The following is a 26973-nucleotide window of genomic DNA, read 5'->3' as shown; positions in this document are numbered from 1 at the left end:
TCAAGGGTCCTCCACTAAATTAAATAGGCAGAGAAAGGCAAATACTGTATGTTCTCACTTAAATGCAGAATCTTGAACGGCTGAGCCCTTTGAAATGGAGAGTAGAATGATGGTTGCCAGGGGTTTTGGATGGGGGAAATGGAGAGATGGTCAAAGGATACAAACTCCCACCTACAAGATAGACAAGATCTGGGGGTCTAATGTGCAGCATGGTGACCATAATTAACAATACTGTATTATATATATATACTTGAAAGTTTTTTAAGAGACTAGGTCTTAAATGTTGTCGCCACACACCCAAATCATTATTCGAGGTAAAAGATGTTCATTAACTGATTTGTGGTAGCCATTTTGCAATACACACATGTCTAATCATAACATTGTGCACCTTAAACTTAGATATGTTATGTGTCAATAATTTCTCAATAAAGTGGAGGAGAAAATAGCAATAAAAAATTTCTGGGGCGCCTGGGTTGCTCAGTGGGTTAAGCCTCTGCCTTTGGCTCAGGTCATAGTCTCAGTGTCCTGGGATCAAGCCCTGCGTTGGGTTCTCTGCTCAGTGGGGAGCCTGCTTGCTCCTCTCTCTCTGCCTGCCTCTCGCTTACTTGTGATCTCTCTCTGTGTTGAATAAATAAAAATCTTTAAAACAAATTTCTCTTTTAAAACTAAGCTCTATATCTGAGCTATTCCTATGCACTTCCCTAAATTTACCATGCTTTCCTGTTTTTATGGTGTTTGCATGATTTTCCCAAACATTTCTCTCCATCTTCAATGGGCTCTTACTCATGCCCCATGTCTCAGCCTTCTGTAACTGCCTGTTTACTTGTGTGTCTCTCCCGGACTCCAAGATCATTGAGAGCAGGGACTCTGCATTGTCCAACGTCTCATTACCACTGCTTATGTCCAGTAATTATGTGTTTTCAAAAAGTATTTGTTGAATAAATAAGGTTTCAATGAGATTTAGAGCAGGTCTGGTGGGTCTGAGGGAGTGGAGAGGGTAGGTGGATGGGAGAAGTAGTTACCCAGGAAAGTCACAGATGTCAAGCTTCAAAGGTAGAGTCTGGCCACTGCAGAGACCAGGGTAGGGCCAATTAAGTGGCTGCTGAAGTGCAAAGGAAGTGAAGGTCACCAGGGAGGATGATATGAGGGAACTATGGTCCAACATATTAGGTGAGTGGCACTAATGTTGCCCGGGAGAAGTCAGGCACTGGGTGGGGTGGGGAGGAAGCTGTGAGTCAGGCTTCAAAGTCCTTTCACAGATGGTGTGATGAAGGGAGGGAGGTGCCTTCCTCTGATGATCCAACTTCAGTGGAGGAGAGGAAAGGAAATAAAAGTGACAAGACATTTACACAGGACCATCACTGATTGGTTTTCCTTGAACATGAGGACCCGGCCTTAGGACCCTGAGATCTGCAGATCTAGCTGCACTAGAAGGTGGGGGTGGGGGAGGCCCTCTGTGAAGGGGGTTTCAAGATGAAGGGGTAGAGGAATTTCTCAGAAAGACGTTATGCCTACAAATAAATACATTAGTAGAAAGGGCTTTCCAGAAGCCTCCATAGAAGGACGCAGAGGGTGTCTCCCAGCATAAATTCAAGCAGTCAAATGTTATGACGCCTTCCACTGGGCTTCAGAATTTGTTACAAACCCTGGCTCCAGAAATTTCTGCTATCTTGCCGTTGCAGTGGCTTTATCCCAGTTAAGAGATTAATCTGGAATCCTGATCTGACCCTTAAAACAAAGGAATCAAACCCCTGCATAGGGGATTATCAACCCCATGCATTCTTTTATTTTTTGGGGAAATTGATTCCTCAGTTGTTTTTGTGGAATGTGAGCACACTAAAGGTTTCCTTTTCCCTTTGGGCCTACAATTAAAAGGAACTCTTGGCTTTATTTTTTTTTTTTTTTAAAGATTTTATTTATTTATCAGAGAGAGAGAGGAGGAGAGATCGAGCACAGGCAGACAGAATGGCAGGCAGAGGCAGAGGGAGAAGCAGGCTCCATGCTGAGCAAGGAGCCCGATGTGGGACTCGATCCCAGGACGCTGGGATCATGACCTGAGCTGAAGGCAGCTGCTTAACCAACTGAGCCACCCAGGTGTCCCGAACTCTTGGCTTTAACACACACACACACACACACACACACACACACAGAGATACACACACACACATCGCTGTGTGGTAAAGTCCTTATTAAACAAAGTTTCAAACTTAGATAAAACTTGGTAGTCCTCACACTTGAGACTGCCGGGCACCTCCCTTTCACCATTACCAGAGAAAAGCAAAGAGACAGCTCCAGGAATCAGCCACTCCCCAAGCCCAGGGCTTGCTCTGGATTTCTTGTCAGCTTATGTCTCTCTGAGCAGAGACAGCCCCTCAACAGCTATAGTTCTTCTAATGAGCTTCTAATATGCTTGGCATAAACTGTCCTTGGTTAGGGTGGACTTTACTTTTAATGTGCTGCCATTTCTTGTACCTGTTCACTAACAAGGTTAGTCTAGTTTTCTGTGTGTGTATACTAGATTAACAGAGGTTTGGCATCAAGCTTATTAATAAGAGTAAGACTAATCAGCATCCTCCCCATCCCACCCTAACTTGTTGGAAATGTGGGATAATGGACCACCCCCCCCTCCCCCGCCCCGCAGGCCAATGCCATCAGTAACCGCATTTCGACAAGATCTTCCCAGAATGCCCGTGGACATCATGGTCTGAGAAGCTGCCCCAGGCCTTGCATTTACTGAGAACTGTGCCTCACATAATCTCACTGCAAGCAACCTTGCCTCTCCCACCACCAGGACCTCTTTCTTTCCAGCTCACCCCCCTTCCTGTGCTGATTCCAACAATTTCTGCCCGTCATTCCATGGATTCCAACAGGTTTACAGGGACTCTCCTCTATTACTGCCCCCACCTCCTGTCAGCCCAATTGGCTCACCCCCCCCCCATCTGGCTTGGATTCAACAGCTGGTCATTGTACAATAGTACTTCCTTGCATATACATAACTCTCCTTCATTTCCCTTTCTCTCTCCACAAAAATAACCCCGGTGGAATCCTACTCCCCACCTTCCTTTGCCTGCACCTGCTCAGCCAAATGTGGCCAGTGAAAACACAGAACCACCCTGCTGACTGATCCTTCTTTACACCTTCTCCTCTTCCCTCAAGTTTCTGACACCTCTTCCCTCTCCATACTCCAAACTGATGACCTTGCTTCCTGTTTCCGTAAGAAAATAGAAGCTCTCAGAAGGACAAGTCCCCACATTCTGGTACCTCATCCATCCAGCTCCCTGTCTCTATGCCCACACCTCACCTGCCCTCTGTTACTGTCTGTGAACATCGGCCTTGCTGGTACCTGAGGTACCCTAGTACCCTTGCCCTCTCTTCTTGCTCACTCAAGGATGGCTTTCCAGAAAATGTCCCTCCGCCCCACATACCTTCATTATCGAATTTTTCCTCGCTACTAAATCATTCCCATTGGCACTTCCATTCTAAAAACAAAACAAAATGAAACAAAACAAAACAAAAATCTGCTTTGAGCCTACATTCCCCTCCAACGGTCACCCTGATTCTGCTTCCCTTTAGAGCAAAACTTCATGAAAAAGTGGTCATGGTCTCTTTCTAGAGCCCCATTCTTTCTAGGTCTCATTCTTTCTAGAGACCATGCCAAGCAGGCTTTCCTACCCTCCTCTATTTCAATGGCACTTAAGGCCACTAGTTACCTATGTGGTAACCGACACCAATGTCCAATTACCAACACTAGCCTTACTTGAACTACTGGCTGCATTTGGTGGCACAAATCCATCCTCCATCCCTGGTCTTCCAGCATGTGATGTTTTCTTCTCACTGCCACCCTGGCTCCTTTTCTCAGAATGTTTTGCTGCGTCCTTGTTATCTTCCTGTCTGACCTCTCAATATCGGAGGGTCTCAGGTTCATCCCCAGCCCCTGCACTTCACTAATACTCCCTAAATGACCTCACTGAGTCCAGAGATTTTACCTGTTCTGTGGGCTCCCAAAGTTCTATCTCCAGCCTGCACCTCTCCTCCACACTCCAGATTTCTTTTTTTTTTTTTTTTAATTTTATTTATTTATTTGACAGAGAGAAATCACAAGTAGACAGAGAGGCAGGCAGAGAGAGAGAGAGGGAAGCAGGCTCCCAGCTGAACAGAGAGCCCGATGCGGGACTCGATCCCAGGACCCTGAGATCACGACCCGAGCCGAAGGCACCGGCTTAATCCACCGAGCCACCCAGGCGTCCCGCACACTCCAGATTTCTATATCCAGTTTCCTAGTTAGGTGTCTAACAGGCAGCTCAAACTTAATATGGCCCCAGATGTATTGAGTTCCTCCCTTCCTGTCTGCTTGTTTAAATCTTCATTTCACCAACTGTATCTTCCAATTGCTTGAAAAGCCAAAAACCAAAAAAGTTTGGAAATCAGCAAGAATCTGTAAGCTCTACCTTTTCAATGTGTCTAAAACTTGACCACTTCTTTCCTCTTCCACCGTTACCACCCAGGGCTGAGCCTGTCTTCTCTTGATGGGATTATTTCAAAGACCTTCTAACCAGTCTCTTGGCTGAAACCCACCGGCCCTTCAGGCTGGTCTTTACAGCCTTTTGAAGGCTCAGGCCAGGGACTTTCTCTGCTTGAAACCGTCCAAATAGCTTCCCATCTCATGCAGAGTGAAAACCAAAGTTCCTCACTTTGTTCTGTTTGGTTCCCCCTTCTCTCCTCCTATTTTCCCCTCTCCCCTCCCTCAGTGTCCCATCTCAGGGCCTTCATCCTTGCTGTTCCCTCTGCCTTTCCATACAGGAAGCTCACAACCTGCTTTCTTCCCGTAGCTGCTCCCTGGAGGAGCGCTGTAAATAACAGTGGCTTCCCTTCTCTTCCCTCCTTAGTCTGTGTTGTTTGTCTCCATAGCACCAGAAACCACCCAATGTCCTATATGTGTTGGTTTATTTATTGGCACGTCTCAGGAGCGGGGACTGCTTTGTTCACTGTCCTGCCGCCTAGAATAGTGGCACACAGTAGATGCTCGAAAATACCCGGTTCAATCACAAATTAAACCAAAGCAACAGAGGGAAACAAAAATATGTATGCATGGCATTTCTACATAGCGGACTTTGCTGCCAGAGCTTTGCAATGCATTATCTAGTTCATCCTCATAAGCCTACCGTTCTGTATTGCTATATGGTGTGTGTGTGTGTGTGTGTGTGTGTGTGTGTAAAGAAACCCCGGCACAAGGACATGAAATAATCCATTGGAGACCATATCGTGGAGCTGGAGTTTAAATCCAGACTGTTGAGTCCTATTAATCTGGATCATTCCATCACTTTCTGCACTCTGGCCCAGAGGATACTACCTGAGAGTTATCTGTCCCTCGCAAGTATGAAAGACTGTCTCCACAAAGTGGGCCCCTGGCATTTAGAAAAAATAAAGCTTTGTTAACGGTTGAGGAAGTGGTCGTGGAAGGCGGACATAGGATTCTTCCAGGAAGAGTGCTGAGAAAGGCTGAGCACCAACACTGAAGCGGCAGGTGAAAGAACACTCCCCCCCCCACCCCCCCACATACCTTCCCGAGTGCTCTGGCTGCTGCTTTTTCTCTGCGTCCCCTCCCGCTTCGGCCTAGGCGCGGACTCCGCTGTCGCGAGTCCGCCCGGCCGCTGGGGCGCGCCCGAGGCCGCAGGGGGCGTTGCGGCACCGCCCGACGTCGCGCCCTCCGCGGCTGCGCAGTGCGTACGTCAAAGCCGGGCTCGGGCCGGGAGCGGGGAGCGGCGAGGCCTGAGAGAGACTGATTCTCCAGCAGCCGGCGAAGGCGAAGGCGGCGCCTGGTCCCGCAGCAGCAGCCGCAGCCGCAGCCCAAGCGAGTGAGCGCAGCAGTGCAGCGGCCGCCGCGGGAGCCCCAGGGCCACCGTCCGCCCGCGCAGCCACCGCCGCCGCCGCGGGAGCCGGGAGCCGGGAGCAGGAACAGGCGGAAGACAACGGAGGGGCCGAGCGCCCGAGCCGCGCCGCGGGGACCCAGTGAGCAGCCCGAGGCGGCGGCGGCCGAGGACGGGGACGGCGACGACGCGGAGGCGGAGAGGGAGCCGCCCGGCCCAGCCCGGTGAGTGACCCCCAGCCCGGCCCTGCTCGCGGCGCAGACGCCCGCCCGGCTTCCGCCTGCCCCGGCTCGTCACCGGCCCGGGCTGCCTCCATTTTCTCCGGTGGCGGAGGCGGCGGGCCCGTGTGGCCCGCCCTCCCTGCTCGGCTCGGCTCGGCTCGGCCCGGGCCGGGCCCCTTGCGGAGCCTTCGCTCCTAGTCCCCGCCGGCGCGGCGCCCAGCGGCCTGTGGCCGGGGCTCTGGGCGCCCGGTGCTCCCCTGCCACCCCTCGCGGTTCTCTGGCAGGGCTGGCGATTTGGGGCGTCCGCGGCCGGAGTCGGGTGAGCAGGGAGGTGCGGTTCGGGCCAGCTGTCACTCCCATCGCACACGGCTCTGGCCGCCTCACTCCTGGCTCCTGGTAAACTTCCTGCTGTGGGGAGGCAGGCAGCATCTTTTGTGATCTTCATTTGAGGAAAATGCCTAACTGACTTCTGGTTAGGAATTGTGCGGCCGGAGCGTTCCGGAGTTCGGTTGAACCAAGCCGAGCGCTGCACTGCGTGCGGGCACTGTGGTCGGTCCGCGCCAGAGGGATTCGAAGGGGACCCGGGGCCCAAGGTCCCCTCCCCCGAGGAGCTTACGCTCTGGTGTGGGAGATAAGACCAGTACGCAAATAACCTCGATACCAGGAAAGAGGTGATAAGTCCTGTGAAAGAACTACAAAGTGCTAGAAAGACACCCGGGGAGGACCGTACCGATCGATCACTTCCGCCTAGCAGAGATCTGGAAGGCTTCCTGGGCGAGGCGGTGCCAAGCTGGGTCTTGAAGGTTCGGTGGGGTTTGGGAGAGGACAGATGGGGAAGAGACGGTATGAGGAGAGACAGCAAACTAGAGGAAAAAGATAAAAAGGCATAGTCTAGAAATAGTGGATAATTCAGTTGTCTCTGGCCATGTTGGGGAGTTAAGGGTAGGCTACAGAGGTATTGGGGGCCAGACCCTTGAATATTGTAGAGGAGCTATTTGAGTGGCATTCTAAGGTAAACTTAGAGCTCATTACTCAGTGACTCATGAGCCCGGAAATGTAAGCTAGGAGATATTAAAGCCGTCCTGTGAAAGAAAGAGAAGGAGGCCCAGTGAAGGGTTGACGTTCTGTGCCTTGAATATAATGCAGTTTGAGATCGATTTTGACAGCTACAAATAAATTCATGTCCAGGCTAAGCAAAGTACCTTTTGCAAAAAGCTTCATTTAGGTATCATGCTCTTAAGAGGTAATGGAAAGATGCGTGTAAAATAAGCTCTTTGCACATAAGGCAATTCTCTTGGTGCGGTTCACTAAAATGCATTAAAACTTCTCCCACAGTGTATTAGCTGGCTGCACTTTGGAATTACTGAGTTGATCATAACTTCTTCGAAATGGCATTTTGTAAAGCAGTCTAAATTGATGATTTTTAAAATCAGATTGTTACTAGCATTCTGGAATGGCAAGTTGGACATAGAAACTTTTTAAAGAAGGGTAAACGTTTCTTTATTTTCAGTTACATAAATATGGGAGAGTGAGAAGTGAAAATCTAGCTTGATTTTGTACATTTTTCCCCAGTTACTAGCAGATAATTAGCTTTACTAATGATTTGTGGAAGCAGCTCAGAACCCATGTTAGTTTCATAAACACTTGTTTGTTGTTTGTTTATATGATGAGTGAATGTCAACTTTTTTCAGTTAAAAAAGCTTATAAAGTGCAAGAGGTACTGGAAAATTTTTAAAAATTATCTTCTGTAATCTTAACACTTAGATTTGGTTTCGCATATTTCCTTTTCAGTTTTCTTATGCTTATTTTTTCCTTGCGTGATGAAAAAAACTGCATGCATATGCATATATATATATATATATATATACAAATTTTATTCAAGTTTTTTGTCATTAAGTATCTTTACGTAAAATATTTTTACCCAAGTAAGGGAATTCCTTAAGTGTATTCCTTTTTTCTGACAAGGTTGCATTTATCTCCGATAACATGCAGTAGTCATGCTTAATAACTGCTCCTGTGGGCTGAACTTTTTTTTAAAGGTGTATTTATTTGTTTTTTTATTTGAGAGAGAGAGTGAGAGAGAGCATGAGAGGGGAGAAGGTCAAAGGGAGAAGCAGATTCCCCGCGGGGAGCTGGGAGGCTGATGCAGGACTTGATCCAGGGGTTCCAGGATCACGACCTGAGCCCAAGGCTCAGCTTAATCACTGAGCCACCCAGGCACCTTGGCCAAACTGTTTTTAAAGGTGCCTTGTTTGAAGTATATTTATTATTTGTAGGATTTAGATCCTATTGCTGATTGAAGAGAGGCTTTATTACTCAGGGTGTGTATTGTCATCAGATATGGAAGAGATCACACATCTCTGCTATATGAGTAGATGTACATTGTTTTTTAAAGATTTTATTTATTTGACAGAGGAAGACATGGTGAGAGAGGGGAACACAAGCAGGGGGAGTGAGAGAGGGGGAGAAGCAGGCTTCCTGCTGACCAGGGAGCTGTATGCGATGCTGGGGGGGTGGGTGGGGGCTTGATCCCAGGACCCGGGCTATCTATATAGGTTAATACTTTTTGATCATGACGTCACAAAGATGCAGGCTACATGTAGTTTTTATGTTGGTGTTTCGTTAGTAAAATACAGAATCTGGTGAAATAATTTGCTGCTATAAGAAAAGGGACTTTTTTTTTCCATTTCAAGACAGTTCACTTTAGTTAATTAGCATTTTAGACTGCAGGTTCTTGCTTAAACTAGTTGGGTTTTTTTTCCTTTTGCTTTACATTCTAAATATTAATTCTCTGTTTCTGTTTCTAATGGGATATAAAGTGAGATGTTGAGTTAGATTGTATAAATTTTCATAAAGTTGGTGTAAAAGAGTAGTTAGGAAAGTCTAACGTAGATATGGGGTTTGGCTTTATCATTTGGTTTTATTTGAATCTTTATTTTTATATTGCAAATGTATATACCACAAAGCATCCTTTATAATTTTTGAATATTTAAAGTTTTTTCTTTGACCATCTTTTGCAGTTTACAGATTTCTGTAATTACTACCATGCTTTCCCTAGAGTATTTTTTCCAGGAGAGATTGATTATTGATTAGTTACAGCTTTGCCATCTGCCATAAAAATACAGACATAAATCCACATCCACCTTCAGCACACAAAATATAAAATCCACTATAGGGTAGAATTTCACTTCAGGTAGTATCTTCTGGTTACCTTCCTGGTGGTGTTTCTGTTTTACAAATCCACTTTCTCCTTTTCCACTGCTCCTTTTAACTAGGAATTTTATTTTATGGATGTTGTCTGGTGTTCCAGAACTAGGAGTGTGTTAGGTGGATTAGTATGGATAACAGCAAAAGTGTTGGTAAAACTTTGTTGTGTCATAAAATTGTGGGAAAGAAAATCACATTCCACCTCTATCAGGTTAGGTTGCTTGGGATTTGTTTTATTATTTCTAAAGATGTAAAGATCTTGTATTTGTATGAGCGCAGATTAAGTCAAGTAGCCTAAAAATTGCATAACAATTTAGTCATCAGTCTGTAGTTTGGTTTTTACTGGAAAGAAGACTGGTGTTGGGGCCACCCTTAATTAAAGAAGGAACTGAGCTGTATGGGAGTTCTTCCTCTGTTGTCTCATCATTCTGATGCTATCCGACTGGACCCTAGTCACTGCCTTTATCAATCCAGAGTATGATGGCAGAGCAAAGTGAGGCAAACATTTCTACTACCAGCAGTTGTGGGAGTAGACCAGACTACTAAGTAGACAGGTAAATGTTAAATGTTTGTTCCAAGTCCACGTCTGCTTCTCGGGCCTTTCCAGGATGGTGAGAAGAGTTACTGCAAGATGGGTGACAGATGCGGGACTGCTAGTGATGAAATGAAGGTTAACAGGTTGTTGCCATTAGCATTTTATTTTGGGATTTATGTGTGTGCATATATGTAGGTATGATTCTCTACCGTACTGAGCCTCCTGGCTCCACTGTGCTTTTAGAAGGGGTGAAGGGATGGCAGAATTGTGCTTTATTAGCAGCTGTGATGGTAAACTGGCAGAGGAAGGAAGATTGGCATGCAGGGAATTGCAGGAGGTCAGTCAGGTGTGAAGGGGCCCCAAAGGAGGGAGTAAAGACCGCCTGGCCATTTATGTAGGCAGTGTCCAGCACACACCTGTTCACATGATACAGTGTGTCTAACTTGAGATTTTGATACTCAAAGTACAGTGTTGTAGGTTTGGGTTTGCTTGTTTATATGTATATACGGATTTTCATATGCACGGTTACAAAGATGGAGAAAGTCTAGTTAACCAGTATTTAGTAGTAGTCTGGTTTTATATAATAATTATTCCTTGGGAACATTATCCATCAGATCACTCCTTGAGGACTAAGGAGGTATAATAATAAAAACATCACAACACTTGGATTATTTTAATAAAATGTTCAAGAAACAAAATATACCTTTTGTAGCTTGATCTTAAGTTGCTATTTTATAACTTTGTCTAACTAACTGTAGCTTGATCTCCTACAAGGAACTGTGAACACGCCACTCATGGTTCTTTCCCTCCACAGTGTATTATCTAGGAGCTGTATTTGGGCACAAAGAAGAAGTACATTTCTTTCTACATGTCTGTAGTTAAAGCCCACTCTGGGATTTATTGACTTCTGAGTGGCTTTGTTACTAGTGCTTCAAAGCACTAGCAGACTCCTTGCAACCAGACTCCCTGGATAATTGAACCCTCACTGTCCTGTGGCCTCTATGATGTTAGGCAAGTTCCTCCACTTCACTGTAGCTTGGATTTCTTGGACAGGTGTGATATACACCATATCTGAGAAAACTGTAGCAGAATTAAAGTAGTTACTACATCTAACATGCTCAGAACAGGGCCTGGCACATACGAAGTACTGGACTTAGTAAGTTTTGTGATGCTGCTGATGCCAGACTATTTCAGGGGAGAAGAAAGGTGAGAATTTTAGAGACCCTATTTCTGCAGATGGGCACAGGTCCACTGTTACTAGAGCAAGTGATGAACCTTGAGCTGTAACTGGTGGGGCTTTCTACAAAGTGGTGTCAACCTGGTCAGGGTCGTGTGACTTATTAGCCACGGGACTGATCTCAGAGCCTGCTTCTCTTCATTCTTTATCTAGTTTGCTTGAAAGAAATTAAGTTTTATACTTTATGCAGTAATGTCTTTTTGAACCTTTACACTAACATTTACAAAGATTATTTTCACATATTAAATGGTCTTTGGTGCATAATCCTTTTTAAAAGGTGTTTATTCGTGTTTATCATTTTGATGTAGCTGACAAGTTTTTTAAGGGTGGTTGTTTGAGGTTAAAAGTTGGGATAGACAAAAACCCAAAATAGATCGGGGGAGAAAATTACCATTGAGTACTATGGAGTGTTGGACAGACCTCTAAGGTAGGTAGTTCTCTAGCATCATTCCAGATAGAAAATGAAAGTGGAGGGCCTTGTCCAGGGTCACACAGGCATTGTACAGTTGAGCTGGGATTTGAACCCAGATTTGCCTCATTTTAAAATGTGTGCTCCTTGGAATATGGTATTAAGTTTTATTTTCCTTAGTAGGGTCTTGGTTTTTTCCTGACCATTTTTGATTTAGTACTTCAGAATTGAGGTTTGTAAATAAAGCTTAATTAGGGTTTTAGTAGATTTCCAGACAGTAACCATGTTATAGTACAAAATGAAATGGTTTGTTCTACATACTCTGGTTGTTGAGAGCTGTAATTTGATTAGTGGTTTCTAGTTTTAGTTAGGCCAGTGGGTAGTGTTTATTTTTCATACTAGTCTTGTACAGAAGATGGGAGGCCTTTGTTACAGTGGGCAACACAGAAGCCTGGGGATTGGAAGGCCTGGGCTGGGTCCTGCCTGACTCAGTGACTAATCATTTCACTCTAGGCAAGTCACTCCACCTCTTTGGGCTTCAGTCATGCCATTATTATGCGAATAGGACCAGACAGAAAGTCCCTTTTTTTTTGCTCATATTTTCAGTGATCCTGTGTGTAAACTTTTCTGACTTGTCTTTTTTCCCCTTGTACTACGAACCTCTTCTTTTGTAGTCTTTAAGTCCGTTTCTTTACAAGGGCTTTATGGCATATAACCATTCTTTAACATTGTTCTCTTCTGGTTGGCCAGGTGCCTAGTCTTAGTTCACCATATGGTAGCTCTCTGCTTCAGGTAATGTAACATGACAGTATGTATTTTCTGCTTTTGTACTTAGGAATAAATGGTTAAGAACGAAATGTTATCTGCTTGTAAAGTACAAGCTTAGTAAGTCAAGTTAATGATTAGCAAATCCTCAAGCTTTACATCAAATTCATTGTCAGCTTTTAAGTATATATGCTGTGAAGTTCTAAGAACTCTTCGTTTTGGGAAAAGGAAAAATATCACCAAAGGCAATAAGAGTGGAAAAGTGGAAAGGACCAAAATGTAGAATCCCATTTGAAGACGTGAAGAACATGTTTAAGATAAGTATTCATCGACTGTCATTGATTCTAACCCGCTAATAAAGGTGGTATGCTAGCTTGGATCATAGGGTCATTTTCAGCTGAGATTCTCTCACTGATAAGAGATGGCAGCTGTTTGCCACCCCTGAGCGTTCATAACTCCTAAACATCTATTATGAATTAATTTGTTCCACAAGCAGTTTTTATAGCCCATTATGCTGAGTCCTATTCTATAGGCCAGTTGCAAAGAGTTCCTAGTCTAGGTAAACAACTCTTTCTCTCTCTGCTGGCATGTTATCAGCCAGTTCATTTACTTCTGAATTCTCCAGACAGGGAGACAGAACTCAGGTCACGAATGTGACCTTTACAGATCATTTGGCCCTGTATAGTATGGTTTTATTCTCTGTTCATCTTGTGTTCATGTGTGAGTTTTTCTTATGTATCTAAGTTTTGTACTGTAGGTAGTAATTTATTTGAAATCTTTGAAATAGATAGTAATTTATTTAAAATCTTTTTTCATATCTCTTCTCTTCCTTCTTCTCCCACCTGTGTTTTTAATTAGAATACTTGTTTGTGTAAATGCTTATTAAATGATAGAGATGTGTAATAGTTTGATAAAACTGCTCAGCAGAGATGAATAGTAACCAAAATACCGTTTTCTGTGTATTTTATTTATCTCTGCTATATTTGTGCTTATGTCAAGGTTTACAAACTATAATAGCTGAAGCTTATTAGGATTTCCCTTTTCCAGATAAGCTCACTTAAACCAGTGTTTCACAAATTCTGTTTTGTTCAACATTAGTCTTATGAGAGATTGGCTGTTGGTGAGAGAAGTTTCAGAATGAAATTTAAGTTTGGGAAAATATTGGGTTAAAAACTGTTAATCGGGGCACCTGGGTGGCTCAGTGGGTTAAAGCCTCTGCTTTCGGCTCAGGTCATGGTCCCAGGGTCCTGGGATCGAGCCCCACATCGGGCTCTCTGCTCAGCAAGGAGCCTGCTTCCTCCTCTCTCTGCCTGCCTCTCTGCCTACTTGTGATCTGTCAAATAAATAAATAAAAAATCTTTAAAAAAAAAATAACTGTTAATCAGATTTTAATTTTTGGTAGTGATTGTGTTACTGTTTTTCATCAGAGTTGGTCAGAGTTTTTAGTAATGTACATTGAGGCTGTCCAGAAAGGAAATATAATGTGCAGTATTTCCCAATTCGCCAAGTTTATTTGGTCACAAGAACACCCCCTCCACTCAAGAAACACTCCCCGCAAAGTCTTGAAGGGTTTCTACTGGAATACAGTTTGAGAAATCTTTTTTTTTTTTTTTTTTTTTTTTTTTTTGGGTAAAGATTTTATTTATTTATTTATTTGACAGTGAGAGATCACAAGGAGGCAGAGAGGCAGGCAGGGGCGATGGAGGGGAGGGGAAGCAGGCTCCCCGCTGAGCAGAGAGAGAGCCGGATGCAGGGCTCTATCCCAGGACCCTGAGATCATGACCCGAGCCCAAGGCAGAGGCTTAACCCACTGACCCATCCTGGCACCTTGAGAAATCTTATTTACAGACTTTTTAATATCCATACATAGTGTGGAATTCAGAGAGCATTTACTTTTTGATTGGGATGATTACTTATGTCAGGTTTGAAATCCAACAAAGGTTGGGATAATTCATTTTCAGTTTTGTTAAGTAAAAGAATGGACACTTCAGATAAGTGGCCTTTTTAAGCCTTTTTTTTTTCTTTTTTTAACTTCAACCTATGGTGAGAAATTACATTTTTGATTAGTGACCCAGCACCATACATAAACACACTGTCAAAACTGTGAAGTTTCGCCAAACAATACTTGGGCCTTCCTGTGTACGATGTGTCCAAATAGTTTTAGTCCTGCTTTATTTTTTAATGTAATGAGCAACTAAAACAATGCACCATGTAATTTGAGAAATACTGAGCGATTACATGAGTTTATAAATGCCTAAGGTACTATTGGGAGAAGGCCCTGGAGAGACCGGTAGAAAACTAAAGCTCAGCATAGAGATAAGAAGAGGGGCTCTAGACTTGGAATTCCTGCATTTAGATTCTGGTGGTGCTTTGTTGGGTGGGTATTTAATGCCATTTTGCCTCAGCTTTCTCATCTGTAAAATAACAAGAATAGAACCTGCACATAAAGTACTTGTGAGAATTCAGTGAGAAATGCTTTACATAACATGCCTGATATGCTCTAAGTACCCAGTCCATTTTAGCTTTTGTGATAACTGAGGCTCTAAGACTCTCTGCTCTACCATACACATTTTCAAAAATACTTTAAGCCTTTGTAAGTGTTAAAGTGGCCTTCAGTGAACCTGGACTCTTTTTGATCTGTAGCTAGATGTGTCATTCATTGGGATATCAGCCTTCTGGGATAGTTTTAAAATAGTCAAAAGGACCCACTTAAAATTGTTTTGCCTCATAGTTGCAAATGGACTCACAATTGGTGATCTGTATGCCATATTGTATATTTTTAAACTATTCTCTTGTAACGGTATTCTTAAATTTAGAATAATCTTGCTTTTATAATGTCATCAAGTACAGATATGTACATACCTACATCATTGATTGATTTGGCATTCTGATAGTTTTAATTCACTAAAAGAAGAACAAGGCAAAGCAAAAGTTGCTGTTTCTTGTTTTATGCTCATTTCTGCAGGTTTTAAAATTCCCACATCCTCAGTATTTCATATTGCTATTGGGAGTTTAATTTTGTGTCCTGACCCAAGAAAAGGGACCTTTAGAGGAGATTAGCAATGTTGGGGGCCAAATCTAGTTTGTAGACTGTTCACTGTTGTCCTGAGCATAGCTTGGCCTCATTTACCTCACCAATAATGTTGGACTATTTGCTAGGACTTGAAGTTATTTTGATGTTTTTACAAGATTATTTTACTTATGTTCACCTACTGAGGTGTTGGGTGTTGTCGGTCCCTGATTAAATGTTTCTCTGTTTGTCTGTCTCTCTCTTTTTAAAACATTTTATTTATTTATTTATTTGACAGAGAGCTAGTGAAAGCCAGAACACAAGCAGGGAGAGTGGGAAAGGGAGAAGCAGGCTTCCTGCTGAGCAGGGAGCCCACTGTGGGGCTCTATCCCAGGACCTGGGATCATGACCTGAGCCCCCAGGCACCCCAACTGTTTGTCTCTTTATTGCCCATTTGTCCTCAGTAGGGCCTGGGGTTGCTGAAATGAGAGGTTCCATTTGGCATCGTTGGGGTAGCCAGAAGGTTCTCTATGTGTATGAGCAAAAAAAATGAAGTAAAAATTAAAAATCGCTAACATAGCATATATATGTTAGTGTCTGGTATAAAGTTGAAAGCCTCTCTATCTTGACCTCATTTAATCCTTTAATAACCGTATTTTCATTCCCATATTTTTGGGCGAGTAGATGCAGAAAAAAGAAGCTAGATAATTGGTCTGAAGTCATACACCTAGATTTGAAACCCTGGTCCCAGATTGTACAGTCTTAACCCACCAAACTCTTGCTTCCACCACAAGGTACTGAACATAGAATCATCCAGGAACACAGGGAATTTCTGTTACAGAAATATGAGGTCCAGTTTTCTGGTCAGGATGTGTGAGGTCCTAGGATACTGAGAGAATGTTCACATTACTGATTTGCTTTCAGGGACCTTTGAGGAGCTGTGAAGAGAGGGAGCTGTGCAGGAAGATTAGAGATGCTGATGCACTGTTTGTCCAAAGAAGGGAAAGATGGAATCCACAAATCGTAGAGACTGAAATTGATGTTGATTGCTGGGACATACTCTAGAAGGGAGTGAGTCCTTAGCAAAGTGTTGATTTCTAGAAGCTACCAGATATAGTTTAGTAACTATTTCCTTTCGTAATAGAATTCTCCATTTCTTAGGTAAGGATGTAGGGAGGATACAGGTATCTGTAAAGATTCATAGTTTCATTCATACTTGAGATTATGTAAAAAATGTTAAAGTGTGTAAGTTGGAATATTTGCTAGGACTTGAAGTTATTTTGATGTTTTTACAAGAGTATTTTACTTATGTTCATTGCATTAGAATATAAGCTGTATAAGGTGCTTTTTCTAAGTGCTATATAGCAAATTAGTCATAGATTGAATGGCCCACATCCCTGTGCCTTGCCTTCTCAAGTACTTGAGAAGGCAAGGCACTTAAAGGAACTAGAACTGTTAATTTCTTCCTGGTTTGTGCACACAGCATGGTAAATATTTTCTAGCTTTATATTGTTAAAATTATTCATCTCTGTTCTTTATAATTGGTCATACCCATTTGTTTACTCAAGAGCTAGTCGTGCTTTTATCCCTCAGCACTATGTAGTATGTGATTAGAACCTGTGTTGATGCGAAGAGGGCTGAACAGTAGAGTACATTCCTTCTTCACACAAGGTAAAACCCTCATGGGGGTGGTAGTGAGGGTAAGGCATGTTCATTTTTTTCTTGTTTGTCTTAGGAAGGCTGCCCCACTTTTTTTTTTTTTTTTATTCGACAGAGAGAGATCACAAGTAGGCAGAGAGGCAGGCAGAGAGAGAGAGAGAGAGGAGGAAGCAGGCTCCCCGCCGAGCAGAGAGCCCGATGCGGGACTCGATCCCAGGACCCTGAGATCATGACCTGAGCCGAAGGCAGCGGCTTAACCCACTGAGCCACCCAGGCGCCCCACTTTTAAACTTACATATGGTGAAGGAAGACAGAGATGAGTCTGCTTAGCATAGTACACTGTGTGCAAACACCCCATAGGTGTGTGGAAAGGGCAAAACTATCTTTTACAGAGGATTTTGTTGTTGAAAGGAGGAAGGAATAAGAAATAGTAGGAGCAAGACAGAGGAGTACATCCAGAAAGAATTGAACAGAGAAAACTGAGTCTAAATGAGTGTGTTATATACAATTTTGAAAGATCTAATGATAAAAGTGGAACTGGTTGCTTTTCAGAACTATCTTAAGAAGTGGAGCACTTGGGGCACCTGGGTGGCTCAGTGGGTTAAAGCCTCTGCCTTCGGCTCAGATTGTGATCTCAGGGTCCTGGAATCGAGCCCCGCATCAGGCTCTCTGCTCAGCGGGGAGCCTGCTTCCTCCTCTCTCTCTCTCTCTTTCTCTGCCTGCCTCTTTGCCTACTTGTGATCTCTTTCTCTATCAAATAAATAAATAAAATCTTTAAAAATTAAAAAAAAATGCAACGTGTAAAAAAAAAAAAAGGTGGAGCATTTGAAGGGGTGCCTGGGTGGCTCAGTTGATTAAGTGTCTGACTCTTGGTTTCAGTTCAGGTTGTGATTTCAGGGTCGTGAGATCGAGCCCCATGTGGGGCTCCAAGTGATGCGTAGAGTCTGCTTCTTTCTCTGTCCTCCTCTTTCCTCGTTCTCCCCCCACCCCTCGCCCCATGTACATTCTCTCTTTCTCTCTTCCTCTCAAATAAATAATTTAGATTTTATTTATTTATTTGACAGACAGAGATCAGAAGTAGGCAGAAAGAGAGAGAGGAAGAAGCAGGCTCTCTGCGGAGCGGACAGCCCGATGCGGGGCTCGATCCCAGGACCCTGGGATCATGACCTGAGCCGAAGGCAGAGGCTTTAACCCACTGAGCCACCCAGGCGCCCCTCAAATAAATAATTTAAAAAAAAAAAAAAAGAAGTGGGGCACTTGAAAAGATTATTAATCATGGAATGTATTACATACAGCTTAAAGGCCATGGCCTCCCAGTCAAAAAAGTGAGTGGAGGTCTGGATCTGGATGATACAGAAATTGTAAGTTCTCTTTAAAAATTTAAAGAGACTTTTCAATAAATACTCATTTATTCTAGATCCTAGACTACCAAAAGATAACAAAATTATGTTTCAAAACTAGCAAAAGCTCTTAGAAACCTGATAGAATATAAGAACAGCAACCTGATAAGACATTACAAAGGAAGAATACTATGTTTCAGTTTCATTTATGGAAGTAGTCACGAAAATCCTAAGTAAAACATCAGCAATTAATTAAATAGGAAATTCTCTTAATTAAAGAGGGCAAATAACACCTAACACCTGGTATTTACTGTGTGCCAGCCATTCTAATTATTTCAGTTAATCTTCCCACTAACCCCAACAAGGAGGTTGTTATTGGTGTTATTATTACCTTCATTTTGCAGATGAAGGAGTTTAGATCAAGAGGTAAAATAATCTGCCCCAGCATGAATTGGTGGTAAGTCACAGAGCCTGGGTTTTCAAACCCTTGGGGTCTCACAGCAGTACATATTGCCCCCTTGTGTGTCAACATAACAATGCTGTTTGACCAGTTCTTGATTATGAGCCCTTTAAAAGCTGGTAGGAGATAAAAGAGTATCTTCCTTAAACCAACAGCAAACAGCCTACCAACGGGAAAGCTGTAGTAGAATTCCCCCTTGAAATAAGAAAGTGAAATAGGCATGCCCGGTAACACTTCTCATATTCTATACCACCCTGGCCAGTACAATAAAACATCAAATAAAACATGTAACTATTAGGGAAAAATGGTGGAAAATAACAATATGTGCAGATGTTACAATAAAACCTAGGAAACCCAACAGAATCAACTGAAAACTGGAAATAAGAGTTCAGTAAGAGAACCATATACCACATAAAGATATGAAAAATTTGTAGCATTTTTTCTTTCTAGCAATATTCAGTTATAAAAATATTAGCAGAAAAATCTCATTATGAAACACCTAAGGTGGGAGGGATCTGTGACATGGGCATTTTCCTCTATAAATGCAGTGAATTATAGATGTTAAATGATTTTAAATAACCAAATATTGGCAAGAGAGACTGATTTTCATCACCACTAATAATTATGTGCAGGTGACCGCATGGCTCTGCTTTAAGTGGAGGGTGCTTTGCCCTCAGGGTAAATGAAATAGAAAAGTTGGCTGGCCATAGGGGAGGGAAGATAGCCACAGTTTGGTATGGGTGACCAAAAGCCCTGTTTGCCAGGGAAAGTCCGGGTTTATGCCTCTTGTCCCTACATAATTATTTATCGCATCCCCCTTCATTTGCCTAATTGTCCTGGTTAGGATGATAAATTGGCTGTTGCAAAACTAGCTGTTTCTTGACCTCCTGTCCTCAGTTTTTGGTGCTCAGGGTACAAGGCTGTCTGTCAGATCCTCAAGTTGCTTGGTTTTGAAGCACTAGTTCCAGAGCCATAGCAGCTACATTCCCTCAGGAACCAAGAGGGCTTTTCACTCCATTGCCTTGAATTGGTCTCTGAATGAGAGCCATGATGTTCTATCTCTACAGTGTTCTGCTTTGCCTCAAGTCAGACACTGAGAGACACTGAGACTCTCTAAATGTAAACACCTTGTTTTCGCCCAGATTTCATCTCTTCCACTCTTCCTCCACTTCTCAAGAATGACTGAAGAAGAGAAGGTATGGCGTTCTAGTTAAGTGGTTCTTCTTGGGTGCCGTAAAACTTTTCAGGGAGGTGGTAACACCACTATTCAGACCCTTATATTTATGTAGTTTTTTAAACCTGTATACTTTCTTTTCCATATTCCAAGTGTTAGAGCAGTGGTATCCAAAAGGAAAAATCAGGATTTGACAAGGTCATCTTGAGAGCTCAGTTTAGGATGGCTAGGGGAAAAGTACATTTAATTTGCATTTGATTGAATAATCTCAAACTTTATTCTCAGTTTGTGAAAATAAACAGACACACCTGTTTTCACGTTGTTACTATTTTCCTGTTTCTTCCTCTGTCATTTAATGACACATTTCAGATCTTCAGCTGCAAATGCAGGTATGCGGAGTACATCAAGAATAAAGACAGTGCCAGGCTTAGTGGCCGCGAGGCCCGTCTGGGCCCTCTCAGAGGTTGAGAGGAGAAATGTCTGAGTCCTGCCTTTGTTAGAGCTGTCTTTCTGGGGCACAAGAGTAGAGCAGAGATAGCTTACAGGTAGCCCCTGTGTTGCTTGGAATTCTTGTTTTTTCCAACAAGGTAGGGATTTAGTGAAAGCTTATCTCAGGCAGAGTCAAAACGCTACTAGTTTGGGAAAAGGTGACAGTGCCCCAGGGTCTTCACCAGCGATTGGAACCAGGAGCACAAACTCCATTATGACCATGCACTTGCTCCTGCGTTTTGCTGCTTACTCAGACTCATTGTGCACACAGGTCATTCCCACCTGATAGCAAGCCTGGCCATCTGCATTTCATAAATGTGCTTTCATGGAGCGTCAGCCCTGCAATTAGAGACTTTAAGGAGAGGTCTGCTTTCCCCTCTAGGTTACTTTGCTAGGGCCCACAGGAGTGTGGTTCTTACAGGACTGTAGCACCTCCCACTGTAGCTTTGTTAATGTTTGGGGGTGGGGAGCAGTTGCCAGAAGGAGATGGTGCTGGGTGCAAGGTAGAATGACCCTCTGACCTTCACAACTGTGAGGATTATTGAGGTTCTTCTCCCGTCTGATTTGTTTTAGGTGCCCAAAAATAAGTTCAGATGAACTTCTTGGTTATTTGTCTATTCCGAGGCCACATATTCCTTCCTATTGTCATTTTGTCCCTTATCTCTCACTTTGGCCTGAAAAGCAGGCTCCTCTGCCCCTAGATATCCTCAAGGCCCAGAGGAGTCTGAAGGCCTGGATCACAGAATCCCAAAGGAATTCCACCCCTGACTAAAAGCTACTGCACTGATAGTCCTTCCGCAATCCCAGAAATACATGGGGAGGGATTGGAATGTTTGCTACCCAAGGGTGGAATGTTCTGCTTTGTTAATCTGCTTTTAGTCTAAAGTACCAGTATTTGATTGGGTGGCATTTTAGTTTCTCATCATTTGTAGTTTGTTAACATTTACCTTGTGCCCTTTGCCTGTCACCCTCCTGCCCCGCCCTTACCCAACTTGTATTCTTACTGTTGTTTCTCATTTCTGAGAAGAGATAGAATAGAATAGATAGAGTAGAATATAGAACAGAAATTTGAATGTATAGCTCAACCATTTTAATTTATGAATGGTATTTTTAATATTTGTTGAATGGAATACATTTCATATAACTGATTAAAAAGTATTTTTCTGTAAAGGCAGCCATTTAGAACTTAATGTCTTCGATGCTTCACACTTAGTAGGGGCTTGAAAAAGATGTTGAATAAACTTGGAAATACTTTTATTTATTCTTACTTACCAGAATGACAGGTACTGAATAGGCCTTGTGCACTGGAGTAGGGGCTGCTTGAGAGACAGTATTGAAGGCCAGGGCCATTGTTACACAGGTAAGAATTCTTTGACTATGAATAAAAATGATAGAAGTACCTTATTTTACTGTACCCCATACATGCTGATTGCCTTGATACATTTTTCCCTGTTTGACTTGATGTAGTAATCTCTCCCAGACAGAATGTCCCCTTAGCAGGGTCACCTATTTTCACCTAAACAGGAGAATTGATCACACAGTATTTAACAAATTTATCATGATGGTAAAGTTAAAAGCCACATCCTCATGCTAAAATTAGCTATTCTTTCATGTTCCTTGCTTTCCAGTTGAGCGAAATGGAAAAAGGGTAATAGTTCCTTCTCTTTTCTTCCCCCTTATGTCCCCTCCTCCTTCCCCACCTCACCCCAAACATATAAGGAACCAAGGAAAAATAAGGAAAGGTGAAGAGAATGATTCCCGGGGCAGGGTAAGTACATAAATAAAGACATGTCTTTGACACTAGCTAGTCTCCCACTGGGGCAGGCTTACCCTCTGCCCACCGCCTCCCCCCCCCCCCCAGCCAAGAAACACTTGTAGAAAGCCCTGTTTTCATTAACATTAACTTCCTGTTTGAACCACTAAGATTCTGACAGTTTTGCAATATGGCTAGCAATAATCCAAGCATTTGGGAAATAAAAACCAAGAAGGTAGATTCTTGAGGCCAGCGTAGAAATAATAATCTCTATATGGGTTGTTGTTTTTTTTTTTTTTTGCAGATCATAGAGCACTTTCACAAATATTATAGTCCCCACATTCACTTGAGTTAGTAGATTCTTCTGCTGAAATAGTAAAGGAAACATGGAGTCCCACATTCAGTACTTTTGTAAAAAGAAATGTGTTTTCGGTCTTAAGTAATTGCATCCCATCATAGATAGTGCTTTCTGAATGTTTGGGGGCCTCTACCTAAACCTTAACTTTTGGACTTCCTTGGATATAAGATGTTTTTGTTGTGTATTTTAGATACAGATTTCAGATTAAAAAGTAAGTTTTCCATTGTGACTGTATTGTGATGTCAGCACTCACCTGGAAAGCACCACTCCATCAAGTGTGGAATGTTCTTTGGGCAATAAAAGAAGGCATGTGATTATTCTGTAAACAGCCCTTGAGTTTACAGTGAGGTTTTTTTTTTTTTTTTTTTTACCTTCTGTCTTCCTCTTCACTTGATACTTTATTACCCACCAGAGCTTGATAAAATTACAAAATAATTTTTGTTTTCTTACCATAATTCAGATTGTCTCATGAAGCTCTCCAGCTCTCAATTGTAATACATTTTCTGACTCTGATCCAAGTTTATCCTATCTATAAAACACAGCTCAAGAAGGATCTAAGTTTAAGTCTGAGGTCTTGAGCACACAGTACTGTGCCTTTCCTCTGAACTTGCTCCTCATATCACTTATTTGGGCTTTTTCATACGGGTCTTGTGGCATGCGTTAGTCTCTATAGATTACAGTCTTTCTGTGTGTACACCTTGTCTCCCCTGTTGTATTCAAAGGCCTGGAACAACAACTAGTAAATGTGTACCACAGGCTGAGGGGTGGAAAGAATGTGTTGACTCCTTAGGAGAAATCCTCTTTGAGTAAAATGTTTTACACAAACCTCTAAAAGGCCCAGGAACTGTGTATTCTGTAATTCTGAATACTTTTGGCTGGAAAAAGCCTATTTACACTAAATACCACTATACGGTGGCCTTAGTGCAGTTTAAAAAGGAAACATCTTCAGATCTCCAACTATGGTGCTGCAGCTCAGGCTGGTTTTGTGGCATGTTTGTGCTTTCATGGGCGTGTGGCCAGAACAGAAATAGCAGTGCTGGACCTTGAAGGAGAATGATTTTCCAGGTTTATATCTGATCCTCTAGATAGAAGTTTGAAGGTTGTTAATTTTTTTTTTTTTTAAGATTTTATTTATCTGAAAGAGAGACCGCAAGCACACATACGCGTTGGCGGGGAGGGGCAGAGGGAAAGGTAGAGAGTCCCAAGCAGACTCCTCGCTGAGTGTGGAGCCCAACATGGGGCTCGATCCCATGACCCTGAGATCATGACCTGAGCTGAAATCAAGAGTCAGGCAGTCAACCAACTGAACCACCCAGGCGCCCCTGAAGGTTGTAAATTTTCAAAAGGCACTTGTTTTTTCATCAGAATAACTAAAAAGAAAAAATTATTTCACCACCCTCAGGTGTACCCTTGTATAACCACAGCATTTCTTTTACTTTTTTGATCTATCTTGACGCAAAAATAATTTTCTAAAAGCCTTTTTTTTTTTTTTTTCAGTATTTGAACTTTGTTTCCAATTTTCTCACTTGTTTACAGTTCCAGTTTTTAATTACACATTCTTTTTAGGGAATTATCATCTTTTTAAAAGAGCAGGATTGGCTTTTGCTTTTGCTTTTCTTATTTACTAAAACATGAGTGAAACCATGATGTTTGCCCATGATCATGTGGACTGTGTTTACACAACCCTGCAGCAAAGTGAGCAGTAAATTTAACTAGAAGAAAAATGGATATATGATTTCATGCCTGAAGACTGATGGCTTCACATTTTAAAATGAGGACATTGATTGACCTTTTGTATTATTAAAATGCAGTATTAATTTGTAAAGCAGACGTGATAACCACTACACTATGGAACTGCAAGCTTAATGCAGTATTAATTTGTAAAGAAATAGTTGTGACATTCACATTTTCTGGAACTAATTCTAAAACTATAACAATGTCACTCTTAAATCCTTAAGACCATTTGTAAATGAATCAATGTAGATAAAATTAAAGATGGCACATCATATTGATAAAAGGCCATTAACATATTTATGGAACTAGTTAATCATTCATGTATTACAGATGTTTCTCAATAAGACTTTGTAGTATGTAACTAATTTTGAAACTTTTTTTTTTTTTAAGATTTTATTTATTTATTTGACAGATCACAAGTAGGCAGAGAGGCAGGCAGAGAGAGAGAGGAGGAAGCAGGCTCCCCGCTGAGCAGAGAGCCTGATGCAGGGCTGGATTCCAGGATCCTGGGATCATAACCCACTGAGCCACCCAAGCGCCTCCTAATTTTGAGTCTTTTTTTTTTTTTTTTTTTTAATTTATTTGACAGACAAGAGATCACAAGTAGGCAGAGAGAGAGAGAAGGAAGCAGGCTCCCTGCTGAGCAGAGAGCCCGATGCAGGCCTCGATGCCAGGACCCTGAGACCATGACCTGAGCCGAAAGCAGAGGCTTTAACCCACTGAGCCACCCAGGCGCCCCCTAATTTTGAGTCTTAAGCTTAGTCATGAAATCTTTTTACCTTACGATAATTGGAAAAGTTCAACATCATGAGTAAGTTAGCTGTCATTAGTAAAAGAGCTCCTCAGATTGATTCGAAGTTTTGCAAACTATAGATTTCATCCTGTTATTCTTTTGTGAAATCAGCTTAGCATTTTAAGAGGGAGGAAGGAAACGGCGGACTAGGACAGAATAAAATAGAATAAAGAGTAACATGGTAATTTTAGTAGGTAAGGATAAGTACTCTTCGGTGGTACTGTACGTGTGTGTATGATACTTATTTTTTATGTGTGAATATATGTGTGTCATACGGTCAGAGAAATCTGTAAGCTGTCACTGCTAGTGGTAATGCAGTTAGGTGGCCTGGTGGCCTTGTGGTTGTTTAAATGGCTGTACAAACAATACACATTGATGGCATGCTTTAATTGGAAAGCTTCATTATTTGTACTGTTAGTAGGGAGTAAAGGAAGACCTGTGTGACTTGCTGATCAGATTCGTAGTTGGCAGGAATCTGGTAGGGAAAGCTAATAAGACACTGGGTAACAAATGTTAAAATTCAAGAAAAAAATTTGAAATATCCTATTGTATACTGAATCTAAGATGGAAGTGCCTCAATAGGAAGAATTGTTCAGTCCTACAGGTATGTCTCAAAATGTAGAAGTATACAATGGGTGAAGATGTGGCTCCCTATAAAACAGGTGGAGAAGACTTAGGTCAATTAAACTGCTCAGTAAAAAGCAGCCATGTATGTGACTATCAAAGCTCTTGGACTCTGAGAGTACATTTATGAAATATACAGATGGGTAGTCTTGGCAGGTCAGATCACATATGGAATATAGGGTTCAGTTTGAAACACTGCACTCTTAAGGACGGTGACAAGCTGGAATGCCTGGAGAATAATGGGGGTCCTCTGAGTCAGCTCCCCCACAGTTCATCTTTATCTGCCACAGAACCCAAACTGGATAAATTGTATAGGAATTTTGCTACCAGCTATGCTCAGTGCAGTGAAGATTAAAGGTAGATCCATGTCTTTTGCACACTAACAGCTCACAGGCTCGTGTGGTGGTAGTAATTTACATAACAACATGTCTGATTAGGCTGCTCAAGGAAAGCTTTGGGTTTCTTCTACTGGAATCTCTCACTTTCCTTTTAGCCTAGTCCTGAATGCATCAGTGCTTAGGACAGGAGGAGACATGTCTACCGCAAGATATTCCTACCTCATGTTCACTGAAATTGCTACCGCGGTTTGATGGCATATTGTCGGTTTCCTTCTAATCCTGGTATTTGCCTCTGGCTTGCTTAGATTGGGGTAAAGTCTAGGAACGAGAAATTGGTCACATCATGTTGGAATCCATGTCTAAAAGGCATGTCTAGGAGGGCCTAGGTGGCTCAGTAGTTAAGCATCTGCCTTCGGCTCAGGTCATAATTCCAGTGGCCTGGGATCGAGCCCTACATCAGGCTCCCTGCTCAGTGGGGAGCCTGCTTCTCCCTCTCCCGATTCCTCTGCTTGTATTCCCTCTCTCACTGTCTCTCTCTGTCAAATAAATAAATAAATAAATAAAATCTTTTTAAAAAATAAAAGACATGTCTATAGATTTATCTTAAAAATATTCTCAAATCATACACCTATAATTTTGAAAAATGTATTGTTTTGTGTTTATTTAACATTGTACTTACTTAACATGCGTTTTAGTGTAGTTATATTTAAGAATGTATTCTCTGCTGCCCACCCTTCCAGATAACTTAATTAGTTGGTGATTAGCTAGAGTAAGGTCATGAACTCCTGTTATAGTGGATTTCTTGATTGGCTTCCCCACAACTAAGGAGCGTTAATATAAAAGTTGACATGCTTTGGGGTGCCTGGGTGGCTCAGTGCGTTAAGGCCTCTGCCTTCGGCTCAAGTCATGATCCCAGGGTCCTGGGATTGAGCCCCACATAGTGCTCTCTGCTCTGCAGGGAGCCTGCCTCTCTGCCTACTTGTGATCTATGTCTGTCATA

The 26973-nt window shown here is 42.4% G+C and overlaps 2 protein-coding genes across 2 annotated transcripts in view; one reads left to right on the top strand and one right to left on the bottom strand.

Annotated features, from left to right (window-relative positions):
* Positions 1-6448, bottom strand: part of LOC131827958 (translation initiation factor IF-2) — a 75257-nt gene extending 68809 nt beyond the window's left edge. Inside the window, exons 1-2 of the mRNA XM_059168882.1 lie at positions 6165-6448; positions 5561-6113 (exon numbers count right to left, since the gene is read on the bottom strand). Of these exons, the coding sequence (XP_059024865.1) occupies positions 5561-6113; positions 6165-6448 (837 nt within the window). The remainder of the gene's footprint in view (positions 1-5560; positions 6114-6164) is intronic.
* CAB39 (calcium binding protein 39) overlaps positions 5753-26973 on the top strand; it is an 87988-nt gene continuing 66767 nt past the window's right edge. Inside the window, exon 1 of the mRNA XM_059167778.1 lies at positions 5753-6091. The gene's annotated coding sequence lies outside the window, so the exon portion shown is untranslated. The remainder of the gene's footprint in view (positions 6092-26973) is intronic.

Source organism: Mustela lutreola, chromosome 3 (genome assembly GCF_030435805.1).
Source record: "Mustela lutreola isolate mMusLut2 chromosome 3, mMusLut2.pri, whole genome shotgun sequence".
In the NCBI taxonomy this organism is placed as follows: Eukaryota; Metazoa; Chordata; class Mammalia; order Carnivora; family Mustelidae; genus Mustela; species Mustela lutreola.
This window is presented reverse-complemented; position numbering and strand designations above follow the sequence as displayed.